Raw genomic sequence first — 12,960 nt, 5'->3', positions numbered from 1 at the left:
TCAAGGCAACCACCTTTGCCGGACCCACTAGAGACATGCCCAGAGACATGTACTTTCTTTACTGCCGAGAGCCATTGACAAGATGAAGACAAGGAGAGCACATGATCATGATGGTCTGGTAGCAGAGCACTTCATCCATGCTAGAGATTTGCTTGTAGAGCTTCTTGCTATGATGTTTAATCGAGCCATGTATGAAGGCTTTCCTGAGACTTGGAGTACGTCTATGATTGTGCCTATTTTCAAGTCAGGAGATCCCATGATTCTCAGGAATTATCGCACCATCATGGTTGGTCACACATTGGCTAGGTTGTATGCATCCGTTCTTGAACAGGAGTTGAGTAGATGGGCAGAGCGAGAGGGCATACGAGCACCAAGGCAAGCAAGATTCAGAAGAGGTTTCTCCACTCTTGACCAGATTCTAACACCACTCAGAGCTATTATTGAAGAGGGTAGACACCATGGCAAGAGGATCTACTGTAGCTTTGTGGATTTCCGCAAAGCTTTTGAGACGGTGCCGAGAGCTAGACTTATACGCAGACTACAGGACATGGGTGTGCCTATAGAGCTAATATGGGGTATTCTGGCTTTATACAGGACAGTGATGGGGCAGGTACCCACTACTGAGGGAATGTTTGACATGGTCCACTCCACTATTGGAGTGAAGCAGGGATGCCCCCTATCCCCAACTCTTTTTGGGATGTATGTGGATGTGTTTTCAGACTATGTAGAGCGTCAGGGAGACACAGAGGCTCGGCTAGCACGACATGGATTCCATTGTTACTATATACTGATGATACTCTGTTGATTTCTAATTCTCCAGAGGGAATGTTTTGCATACATTTGCTCGTGACAGTGGATTGTCTATCAACCTTGGGAAAACCAAGGTTATGGTGTTCAACACCACACCAAAGTGGGTCAGGAGGTCAGCACCCACATTTACGTACAGCCAGGAGACTGTGGAGTGCATAGATGCATATACCTATCTTGGGGTAGTTTTCGGTGGACCGGTGTTTTCACTGAGGAGAGCATCAAAGACTAGACTGACAAGAGCATATGCATCCTTGGAAGGACTGGAGAGGATGTGTTCGCAAGATCAGTTTCAGGAACCGCGAACAAAGCTCTGGCTTTTTGACACTTCAGCTATGCTCTACGAAGTTCAGATATGGGGACCCTCAGTATTATGGGAGATCTGGCAACACGGATGGATGGAGATATATGGAGAGGCCTTTGGTCTCTATGATCGCTCGGATGATTCGGGGGCTAAGGCCTCAGTGCCGCATGAGATTATCCGAGGCAAGCTAGCCGCCGCCCCCCCTTGTGGTTGAGGCATTGACTAGATCAGTATCCTTTATCAACAGTTTATGGGATCTCCCCAGGGACAGATATGCTCGGCTTGCCCTGGAGTCATCTTGACAACTAGCGCTACAAGGCGATATAGCATGTTGGTATGGAAAGATGACAGCATAGTTTCAGTCACATGGTTTCAGCATGGATAAAACTGCCTCCATTTCAATACTCCTTGGATGCACCCTCCCTGTCTCTCACACGAACAGAGATCACCAGACTCATACGCCAGGATCTGATTCAACTAAATACCAAGAGCACATGGATACAACCGACACAAGAGTTGGGCACGAAGATGGTCTTCTACATAGAGCATCTTCTCCAACTCACGGAGGACGGTTTTGTGACTAGGCCTACATACATGGATACGCACTTATCTCATGGGATACGATGCGCTATTGGGCAGATACGCACATCCTCACATCAGTCCCAGATCGAGATTGATCGATTTCAAGGGGTACCAGCACAAGATCTGTCACCTATGTCCCAGAGACAGAGCTGCACTACACATGTCATTGCCCGGTGTACTATGAGATACGCGGCCGCTTCCACTGTTTGTCCAGAGAGGGTTTCGGACCATTTTCTAGATACAAGGATCAGAGATATCTCGGATTGTTCCTGCTAGAGCTGCACAAACTTAGGGAGAGCTTGTTGAGGACATCAAGGGAGAGAGTCTCACAAACGAATCACAAATTTCTTTACACCAGCTAGGGGAGAGCCAGAGGGACAGTCACCACAGCAAATCTCACAGCCCACCCACACTAGAGGTACGCTGATTGACCGAGCCATTGAGCTAGGCAAATCTAGACGCCCACAACCTCGAGGGGTCTCCCACCATCGACAAAGGCTACAAAACAGAAGATACAGATCACTCTAGCTCAATATGCAAGACAGTCAACCAGAGTACTGACCATGGAGGATGTTGATGAGATTCGATAGCGACGACTGATGAGAGATTTCATTTGAACCCCCCCCCCCCCCCCCCCCCCCCCCAATATCGTTTCAATTCCGAATCAGCTTTAGATTCATTTCCTTAGTGTTTTTTAGTGTTAATTCTTTGTACTTTCCGTACTCAGACATGATATCAGATTCACCAATTGTAACCTATTGGTCTTATAGGTCGTTTTGGCCTTCCGAAGACATTTCATTTCTTTGTGTGTATGTGTGTGTGGAATCGGATCACAAGACATTATGCATTGATCTTAAGACCTACGCATACTAATGCGGCTGAGCAAATGTTGCAATGGACAAAGCTCCCAATTGACCTTGCACTTCAACATGGCATGCCTCATGATTGAAGTACGACTTGGATCAAACCTTACATAAATAGAGATGTGAACAATGTAAACAACTACCATATCATAATGTTTGATTCTCTTATGGAAAATTGATTAGTTTTGTCAAGTAAGTGAGTGGGCCGAAAAGAATGGCAAACCTACATCTAGACAAGCAAGTTTCCGAAAACATCTTACCACCGTTGATCACTTGTCACTTTTCATGGAGGAAATCCGCTTGTGTAATGAAAAGCATTGTATTGTTGATTTGTGGACTTTGAGAACGCATTTGATATGATTCCCCAAGAGAGTTTTTAGACATATAAAAAAACTCCTAGTGGCAAATGAATATATGCATGTGATCTCTTTACAAAACCAAACTCCATACAAGCCTCTTCAAAGTATGATATTGCGGACATTCACCTAAACTTCTTCAACAAGCACCTTTCAAGCCTTTGCGATGCCAATATTCATCAAAGATTCATTTTGAACCTCACAATGTTGCCTCATACTACAGTTCGCACGTAACAAAGAGCGACACAATTGGAAAATAAATTCATCTCTCCAAGCAATAGCAATATTGGAATTTTTTAAAAATTAGGGAATAGCATCATCAACAGCAACTCAAATTGCGCTTTCTCTACCGTTGTACTCTATTTCAAGGCAATTTCCATTCTTGAACACAAGCCCACCACACATTCTGTAGGAGGAAAAGTGTGTTGTGCTATGTGCACTCTTGAGTGTGTGTGAATGCCGAGGTTTCCTATGGTTTAACTGAACATGGTAACAAGAATCTTAGCAGCTGTAAATGGATAAGTAGCAAGAAACACAAGATGTAGGGATTCCTTTTACTCGTATGCACAAGTATAATGCATTAATATGAAAAGACAGCTCAAAACAAAGACATTTTGCAAGCCAACTTCTGCACCTGCAGGTGCCTGATTTCGAAAACAAGTGTCTTGATGGAACCTTAGGGATGGATAGGATCAAGGTGAACGACACACACTTGCATTGCAAGAAGCCTCATTGACTTTCGTAAATGAGCATAACTCTAGAGTCACTATTTTCAGTAAGCAAGGTCAGCCTAAACTCCGGCTTGTAACCATGTCTGGATAACAGCTACATTTAACACAACAGATAAACCAAGCATGCTAGTGAATAGATGTTGCTTGAGAAACACTAAAAAACAGAGAAGATACAAACACATTATGTTCAGGCAATGTTTGTATAAACAGGACTTCACAGCTAGACCGCGAGTAGATTTAAGAGCATAATATCACTGTGATTCTACAACTTGATCTAGAAAACTTTAACTTCACTCAAATCAAAGCTCTGGGTTGGTACAATAATCAAGAGGAAACTTGTATCAGTTTTGAAAAGCTTCCCATGCCTTTGACGATTGGAAGTGTTTAGCCAGTCACCTCCACGCAGTGTGAGTGAGGTATGACAGCCCCTACTTGTACGTGCCGTAAGAGATCTCAGTTGCGGCGGAGCCTCAAGGATTTCTGTTGTGACTACAAAGGCATGTTCTGAGCAGTTCATGCTTTCTGGAAAAACACAGAGAAACAAACAAATAAGAAGATGCTTAGCAACATTTGATGTAAACATACCAATGACCTGTCCCCATGCAGAATATGGGAGGTTCCATTCATGACACAAGGCATTTCAAGTGAAACAATAAAACCGATCTGCAAACACTACAGACATATAACGTTGTTCCACTACCTGAATTGGTAGAAAAAGCTTGAACTCTGGGGGCAATTCCTCTTCAGAGTAAAGTCTGTCGGAGAAGTAAATCCTTCGAATTCGACAATTAGCATGCACTTGCACACGAAGTGTCTCTGCATAGTTGGTTCCGTAAGCACGCCTAGTAAAATCTGACAGATTGAACTGCACTTGGTTCCAACCATCATCCAGACGTAAAGGCATTGTGCAAATGTAGGGCTTCACACGAGTGGTTGACTGTAAAAAACATTAAATCTCTTCTTCTTCTTCTTCTCTCTCTCTCTCTCTCTCTCTCTCTGAAAGAGGCCAATTTATATTACTTCAGAATTCCCTCAAAACGCCCAAATGGTGCCAATTCTAAGGGCAAGACATCACTGATCACAAAGCAGGCCCGAAGGCGACAATCTGGAGACTATAAAAACTAGATACAACTAGCCCTTGTCACAAACTGATGACGTGGCATGGCCTAACTGACAAAACCCAGCCTAGGAGCCTAAACCCTAACGGAAGACACAGAAGTTCTTACCAACTTGCAAATTATGGCCAAGTGGCCCAAAGAGAAATAGGTTTAAAAACCTAACCCTACCAACTTACCAAACCCCGGCCAAGGCACCTAAACCCTTTTAAAATAAAGCAGAAGCCCAATTTTTCGTAGAGATGATCACGTGACAGCACTGTACAGACAGGCCCGCAAAATGTGAAAATTGCTGACATGACAGTACAAACGGGCCGCAATTTACGGAAGGGCCCAGAGGGCGTATGCTTTTGAGTTTGGAGCTATTGGGTTTCAGTGCTTTTTACGTAACTGCTTTTGAATAAGGCTACGGGCCTTTATAAGTGTGCTAGGGCCTCTCCTCTCAGCAGATTAACTTAGGAGCATTGCAAGAGAGAGGACCCTCGAACATTGTACCCTTGCAAACCATCTGCATCTTCTTAGCAATCGGTAGCCATCAATCCAGAGCCAAAGGGTTCCAATCCGAGGCAACCACCATGGGAGTTCACAGGCATTGTGAGCCATTCGCAGCCACATCCGTTGCAGAGACGAGGATTCATCTAGAGCTTCCATCATTTGACAATCTAGTCGAAGCCCTAAGAGGTGCCCCTATGTAAGGTGCAGGGGAATGAATGTTAAACTTTGCTCAAGATGAGTGCTCCGAACTGTGCTCAAGGGTTCCTTTTACTTACAGAAGGGAGAGCCTTCCGTTCCTTTAGTGAGAGAGTGCAATGGACACAAACAAAGTGAATGGACACTGTGAATGGAAATGCATGAGACTGAGAGATAGAGAGAGAAGAGAATACGACACCAGACACGTTGTAAAACCCTCCTCTAAGGGCCCCACTTTGATGGCGAGAGTGATCTACTATTGATTGCACAATCTGGTACAAGATGCTGATGCAAATCTAATGCTTGCTATGTCGATGTCGACGGTGTGGACGACGAGGACGGGACTATGGCTAAAATCTGCATGCTTGGGATGCTTCTTGTCGCGCTGTCTTTTTCTTTCTTGGAATCGCTGGATCTGTTGGGCTTCTATCTGCTAAACTTGCTGATGCAAAACGCTGGCATGCTGAGGTGGAATCGTTGCTGAAAAACGCTATGTGGCTGGTTGTTTTGCTGCTACAAAACGCTGGTCTCAGGCTGCTAAAAAACGCTAAGTTGTTGGTGTTAAATCGCTACTTGCTAGCTGCTGCAAACGCTGAGTAGGCTGTCCCTTTACTGGCTGAATTTACCCTGCTGAAATCGCGAAGGTACAAGGCTGAAAACGCTGGCATGGCTGGCTAAAAACGCTGATGGCATGGCTGAAAAACGCTGGCGTTCTCGGCTCCAAAAACGCCAGGTTGAAGGGGGGTCATCTTACTGAGAAGGTCTCCAGAGCCCTGCTGCACTGAGTGCCTGATGCTCTCCTTCTTCTTCTGCCAGATAGTGTTAGCCTAGGTTTGCTTATATATTATCTTAGCAAAATTGCCCTACCTAGTTCCCAACAAAAGTTACTTAATAAATAAGTGAAAAATGTCAAAAATAGGGAAAATAGGTTTAATGCGCTGGAAAATTCCCCTGATGGATTCTGATAGGAATGCTGATGATCATGCTGTGTGCAACCGGAGGATATGCATCTACTCTACGTGATTGGTCATGCACAGTCTGCGAACAGACTCACAAAAGTGTCAGATCACTTCCTATTCTAGACTGACTTGACTAAACTAAACCCTGGTCATGCTGTAGCTTGTCCACAGACACATAGGGTTGGATGTGTCACGTGACATCCCCTCCTTTTCAAAGTCAAGTTCTGATACCGAACTCTATGGCGTCGAGGGAGATCGCCGATAGCATCCGGAAGGGACTCTTCGCCGGCCCACTTTGATGTGTGCGTCGTGCGGTACTCGAACTTCATAAAGGTCTACAACGCTTGCTTCTTTGGGCCGCACCGAAAGCGACACAAAGTCTTCAGTAGAGTCATGCTTCTTTCTTCTTCAAGAATCTCCATGGCTGAAAATTCGTGAAACCACTTCCAACACAAAAACATGAACATACCTATTCCATGTAAAGTGACTGGAAAAAATCTTGTCTTCCTCAAAAACTGTGCATGCAATGTAGATGAACAAAGAGACGGAGTGCCAAACCGTTCACCACACATACGCAAACAATGAGATCGAATCTTGTCTTTATGATCTAAATCAATCAACTGTGGCAAATCACAACGAAAATGCCCATGCTTGATGCTCATACTTTCTTGTGCTCTTTCTACAACTGTGTCGTGCCAAGGAAGAGACATGGAATGTGACTTCCTTGAATGTAAACTTTTCAGCTTTTCATGAGAAAGCCGCATATATCCGTGCTCATTCATAAGAGAAACGTACTCAACGTACAATATGTCATGCCTAGGAAAAGGGGTCACATAAAGACGCTGACTAAAATACAAGAAACGATCATGAATGCAACACTCGAACAATGCGTGATGTCTAATCATTCGAGCACATAGTACTTCCTGTAAGGGTTCTTTGGACCTAGGCTCGAGAGCCAAGATCGTTTCTTCCTGTTTGATCAAATCTTCCTGTGGGGATTCTCTGGATCTCAACTCGAGAGCCAAGATCGGGTCTTCGTGATTGATTGAATCTGCAATGAGGTTAGCTTCACTAGAAAAAGTATCAACTAATACATCATCCTTGTCAACAATCACATCATCTTCATGCAAATCATCATGCTTGTGAGAAATCACATCGTGGTCATCATGCAAATCATCATGCTTGTCAATGTCATCCAAATCATCATGCTTATCATTATCATTCAAATCATCATGCTTATCATCATGCAAATCCTGTGTATCATGCTTTGGAGAAGACGAGACCGAGAGAATCTCCTTCTCCTGAATCCGTTCAATCTTCGCCTGCACATTAGAAATGAGAGATGGAGAATGAACAACTTGCTCTCCACGAATGACAAGGGGAGAGTCACTTTTGGCATTGAAAGTGAACGTATTTTCCGCTCAATCAATGAGAGGGTTATGCTCACGAAACCACTGAATGCCCAAAATCATATCACATCTTGAGAGAGGAGAGACTACAAATTTTCTACGAAAGCAGCTTGTTGAACTGTAAACAACACATCAAGGTACTCTTTCGTGATGAGAGAGTCCATACCGGGAGCGAAGCCAAAAACCTCGAGAGGAGATTTCTGACTAACCTATAGGCGAGCTCTCTCAACAAGAGAGGGACTAATCACATCATGCATACTGCCTCGGTCAAACAATATGACAAAACGCTACCCCGTCATATGACCATGACATTTAATGAGAGACTCATCAATGGGAGAGTCACGAGAAACTTGGGGTGTTAGGTACAGCGGAATGAATGTTTGCACTTTGCTCAAGATGAGTGCTCCGAACTGTGCTCAAGGTTCCTTTTGTTCTTATGGAAGGTAGAGCCTTTCGTTCTTGGTGAGAGAATGCTATGATCACAAACAAAGTGAATGGACATTGTGCGTGCAAGTGTATGAGACTGAGAGATAGAGAGAGAAGAGAGATACGACACTAGAGACGTTGTCAAACCCTTCTCCGAAGGCCCTACTCTCGTCGGCGAGAGTGGTCTACTTATGATTGCACAAACTGGTACAAACTGTATGCATGAACTGATGCAAGTCTAGGCTATGTCGATGATGACGATGGGGATGACGACACCAGTCTAAAGGCTGAAATCTGTAACCTTTTATCTTGTCCAAAAACGTTATGGGCTGAAATCTGCAACTAGTCCAAAAACGCTGATCTGGGGCTGTTTCTGTGGGTCTTTGACGCTGAAAATCTGCAGGTTTAGGGCTGAAAACTGAGGATCTTAAGAGCTGAATCTGATGGTCTTTCCGGGTCATCAATGGGAGAGTCACAAGAAACTTGGGGTGTTGGGTGCAGCGGAATGAATGTTTGCGCTTTGCTCAAGATGAGTGCTCCGAACTGTGCTCAAGGTTCCTTTTGTTCTTATGGAAGGTAGAGCCTTTCGTTCTTAGTGAGAGAATGCTATGATCACAAACAAAGTGAATGGACACTGTGCGTGCAAGTGTATGAGACTAAGAGATAGAGAGAGAAGAGAGATACGACACCAGAGACGTTGTAAAACCCTCCTCCGAAGGCCCCACTCTCGTCGGCGAGAGTGGTCTACTTATGATTGCACAAACTGGTACAAACTGTATGCATGAGACTGATGCAAGTCTAGGCTATGTCGATGATTACGACGAGGATGACGACACCGGTCTAAAGGCTGAAATCTGCAACCTTTTATCTATTGTCCAAAAACGCTATGGGCTGAAATCTACAACTAGTCCAAAAACGTTGATTCTGGGGCTGTTTCTATGGGTCTTTGACGCTGAAAATCTGCAAGTTTAGGGCTGAAAACTGAGGTTCTTAAGAGCTGAATCTGATGGTCTTTCCGGGCTGAATCTGCTACTCCTTAGGGGTTGAACTTGCGGGTTCTTCATGGCTGAAAAACGTTGCATGTTGAGGTCATACTTGATGAAAACGCTAGGCTGATGTCTCCTTGCGATGAGTATCTGCTGAGGAAAACGCTAGGGGAAGTCTTCTTGCTTGGAGGAGAAAACGCCACCAAGGGGGTTCTTGCTGAGAAGTTGCATGTTGAGCAATGGTGCTCCTGCTGCCTCTTCTGCCAATTAGTGCTAGCCTAGGTTTGCTTATATACAAACTTACTCAATTTGCCCTACCTACTTTCCAACAAAAGTCACTTAAAAATAATAAGTGAAAAATGTCAAAAATAGGGAAAATAGGTTAAGTGCACTAGAAAATTCCCCTGAAGGATTTTGATGGATTCTGATGGGAATGCTTATGATCATGCTGTGTGCAACCAGAGAATATGCATCTACACTAAGTGCCTGGGCATGCACAGTCTGCGAACAGACTCACAAAAGTGCCAGAACACTTCTAAATCTAGATTGACTGAACTGATTGAACCCTTGTCGTGCTGTAGCTTGTCCACGGACACATAGGGTTGGATGTGTCACGTGACATGGGGCACACTCGTGTTGTCATTTATTGCATTGACAGAGGAAGTGGGTTCTATGGATTCTTTAGATTCATTAGAGTCAAGCTTAGGACATGCTCTTTTTATGTGACCCTTAATGTCACAATGAAAACAACGACCTTCCTTAGAATAAGTGCTTTGCTCTTCCGACGTGATGTATCCTCCTAAAATTCCTTGTGCTACCTTTTCATCTGGAATGAGCTTAGGTTTAGCAATTGTGTTAGCTTTACCCTTAGGTTCATTTTGAGAGTTCTTTTCTGAGAGACTATTGGAAGATTGGTTAGAAGAGTTACCAATCTTACCGTTCTGAGGGTTCTGAGTGGTACTTGTCGAAGTCTTGTTTTCCTTGGGCTTTCCCTTGTTGTGCTTCATCTCCTACGCGAGAGCAATCGCTACCGCCTTGTTGAGATCGATTGGATCGAGCACCTCGACATCATACTTGATATACTCGTCCAATCCATAAAGGAATGCCTCCTTCCGTTCCGCATCTGATTTGCGTAATTGCGTGTCGAGCTGCAAAACACGATTAGAGAAAGACATAACTGGCATGCCATTTTGCTTGAGACCGCGCCAATCGTCCTTCAATCGTGTGAGGTACTGGGGTGGCATAAACCACGCCTTGAGCTTGTCTTGAAAATCAGCCCAGTTGAAGGAAAGAGGCGTGAATTCGTCGGCTTCCTCTAGGTGCGCGGCTAACTGTGCCTCTTGCCATGCGTGGTACCAATTGATGGCATCACCAGCAAGGTACATAGCTATCGTCAAAACTTTGCTATTTCCTGTCTTCTTAGTTGTCGCAAAATAAGCATTAAATTGATGCAACTAAGAATGAATAACCATGGCATCCATCTTACCATCATACTTACTGAACTCAATCTTCTCTGTGAGTGGGTTGTTGAAATTCGAATCTCGGCTTGCGCCACTTGAGGAACTACCAACATATTTGGCTGGCTCAGACTTCGAGGCGAGAGCCGCACGCTCTGCCTGTCGTTCTTCAACCACCAAGCGCGCTTGATCAAGCTCACGCTCAAAGGTGTCTTGTCTGAGTTGGCGTTCATGCTCCAAGGCTTCTTGTCTTTCTGCTTTTCTTTCTAGTTGTGCCATCGCAACGCGAGTCGTTTCTTGTTGTTGTGCCATCATCTCTATCATCGACTTGACCATCGCCTCCATAGGATTTGGTACAATCCATGGCGTAGATGGGGAAGGGGGAGGGTTGGGAAAACCTCCTGGTGGGGAAAACTCTTCTTCGCCACTCCCATGCTCACCACCTCCATGCGAAGTATCCATTCCGCTTCGGGTGATGACCATACACTGGTAATCTTTGGTTCTTAAGTTCTCAAGGAACTTGGGTTCTTGTGGGTCTTGGGTTCTTGGGTTCTTGGGGGTCTTGAATTTCTTGAGGGTCTTGAGGAATCTGTATTAGAGAAGGATCTTCTCTGCACTCAAGTTTTGCTCTTTTCCGCGGACGCACCCCTTGGAGGCCTGGCGCTCACACCAAGGTTGCTGTGTCCCACCTCACGTCGATTGGCCAGTCGCTAAGTGCACGGTCCGCTCTCAATGAGTGAAAAGAAGCACAAGGGGAGACTGGGCAAGCCCTTCTTTCTTTGGTTTCCTGTAACAGACTTGGACACTCCAAGTCAAAAATCAATCGCAACAGCACCAAATAACCACTTCAAAACAATTCACAGATCACAATAGATTTGCACTGGCCCGGCGGAGTTCCGTGCCTAGAGATATTGGCCCCAAAGACTGGCGCCCCTTTCGGTATTTCTTTTTATATTAATCAGTTCAAAGTACAAGAGAGTGGCTAGGGTTTCACTCTCAGACTCTGCGTCCAGATGCTCTGAGAAGTGAGGCCCTCACCACTAATTTAAAGGTTACAATGGATACCCAAAAGCAGAGCCCCAAAAGCTTCAAATCAAAAGCAATTGCTCTCTCTCACAGAGAGTCAAAACATGAAAGCAAAAGCATTCTCTCTCTCTTTCTCATATTGTAGAGAAAAAGCAAAATTTACGTCACTCATCATTTTCAAAAAAAAAAAATTAATAGCCTCCGCGATTTCCAGAAATTAGGGTTTTTGGCAAAAATTAGGATTTGCAGGAATTTTAGGGTTTCTGGCAGAAATTTAGGGTTTCTGACGTCATCACTTTGTGACATACCCCCCTCTTGAAAGCATTGTAATCGACCGCGATTACGCTTGCAAAACCGACAAAAGCCATAAACCGTCTTAGCAGACACTGACTATTAGTACTAGGAACACACATCTAGCACATGTACAAAATCGACAGTCACATCACACGACATCACAGGACATCACAGGACATCACATGACATTCAACATTCATTCGGATCTTAGACCATGATTTATCGGCAATGTAGCTAGCAATCACATCTAGGTCCAATCGGGACCTCATCGATGTCCGATTGACTAACCCCTATTGCAACCATGTCTATTCGAGATCAATCAGACAAAAATGCTGCAGTCATTTCGGCTATCAATTCTTGCACTCACAAGAAGTCAAGAACAAATCAGTATCATAATCAGAAATTCCATTTCATAAAGTCATCCAGCAGAATACTGTCAGCTCTCAGTATCCCTGAAGCTCAAAGAGACATCAATGACTTTAGTATCAAAATCAAGGCATCTGTTGACAAGGGAGCGGAGTGACTCCCCTCTTGTGCATCCCACTGCACCAGATCTCCGGCCAAGCTGAATTCGAGGTTCCGTTTGGAGTAGACTATGCTAAACCAAAACATCGAGGTAAAGTTTCACAATCCGAGGAGTATCTGCTAGGTCCTCCTCCTCCATCCACTTCGCATCAAATGCAGGAAAGTTCTTGAACTTAACCAAGAACCGCCTTCGGTCTTTACCTTTCTTCGTATCGTTATGTGCCAAAATCTGTTCATGAACAAGGATCTCCTCGTTTTCTTCCACTTCGGGTTACTCATCAAGCTCCCCATCATCAGGCACATCACCCTTAACAGGTTTCAAGAGAGTCACATGCAATGCATTGTGAATCCTCCAAGTATCTGGCAGTTTCAATCGGAAGGAGACATCATTTATCTTGTCAGTAATCTGGAAAGGTCCGTAGTATCGCAT

At 44.5% G+C, this 12,960-nt stretch overlaps 1 protein-coding gene across 1 annotated transcript in view; it reads right to left on the bottom strand.

Moving 5' to 3' along the window:
* Positions 1-3,770: 3,770 nt before the first annotated feature.
* The window catches only part of BUG22 (cilia/flagella-associated protein), a 73,033-nt gene continuing 63,843 nt past the window's right edge, over positions 3,771-12,960 (bottom strand). The window contains exons 4-5 of the mRNA XM_086498094.1: positions 4,344-4,580; positions 3,771-4,165 (exon numbers count right to left, since the gene is read on the bottom strand). Of these exons, the coding sequence (XP_086354220.1) occupies positions 4,157-4,165; positions 4,344-4,580 (246 nt within the window). The 3' untranslated portion in view covers positions 3,771-4,156. The remainder of the gene's footprint in view (positions 4,166-4,343; positions 4,581-12,960) is intronic.

The sequence above is a fragment of the Adiantum capillus-veneris genome, chromosome 24, assembly GCF_014529385.1.
Source record: "Adiantum capillus-veneris isolate H3 chromosome 24, ASM1452938v2, whole genome shotgun sequence".
In the NCBI taxonomy this organism is placed as follows: domain Eukaryota; kingdom Viridiplantae; phylum Streptophyta; class Polypodiopsida; order Polypodiales; family Pteridaceae; genus Adiantum; species Adiantum capillus-veneris.
This window is presented reverse-complemented; position numbering and strand designations above follow the sequence as displayed.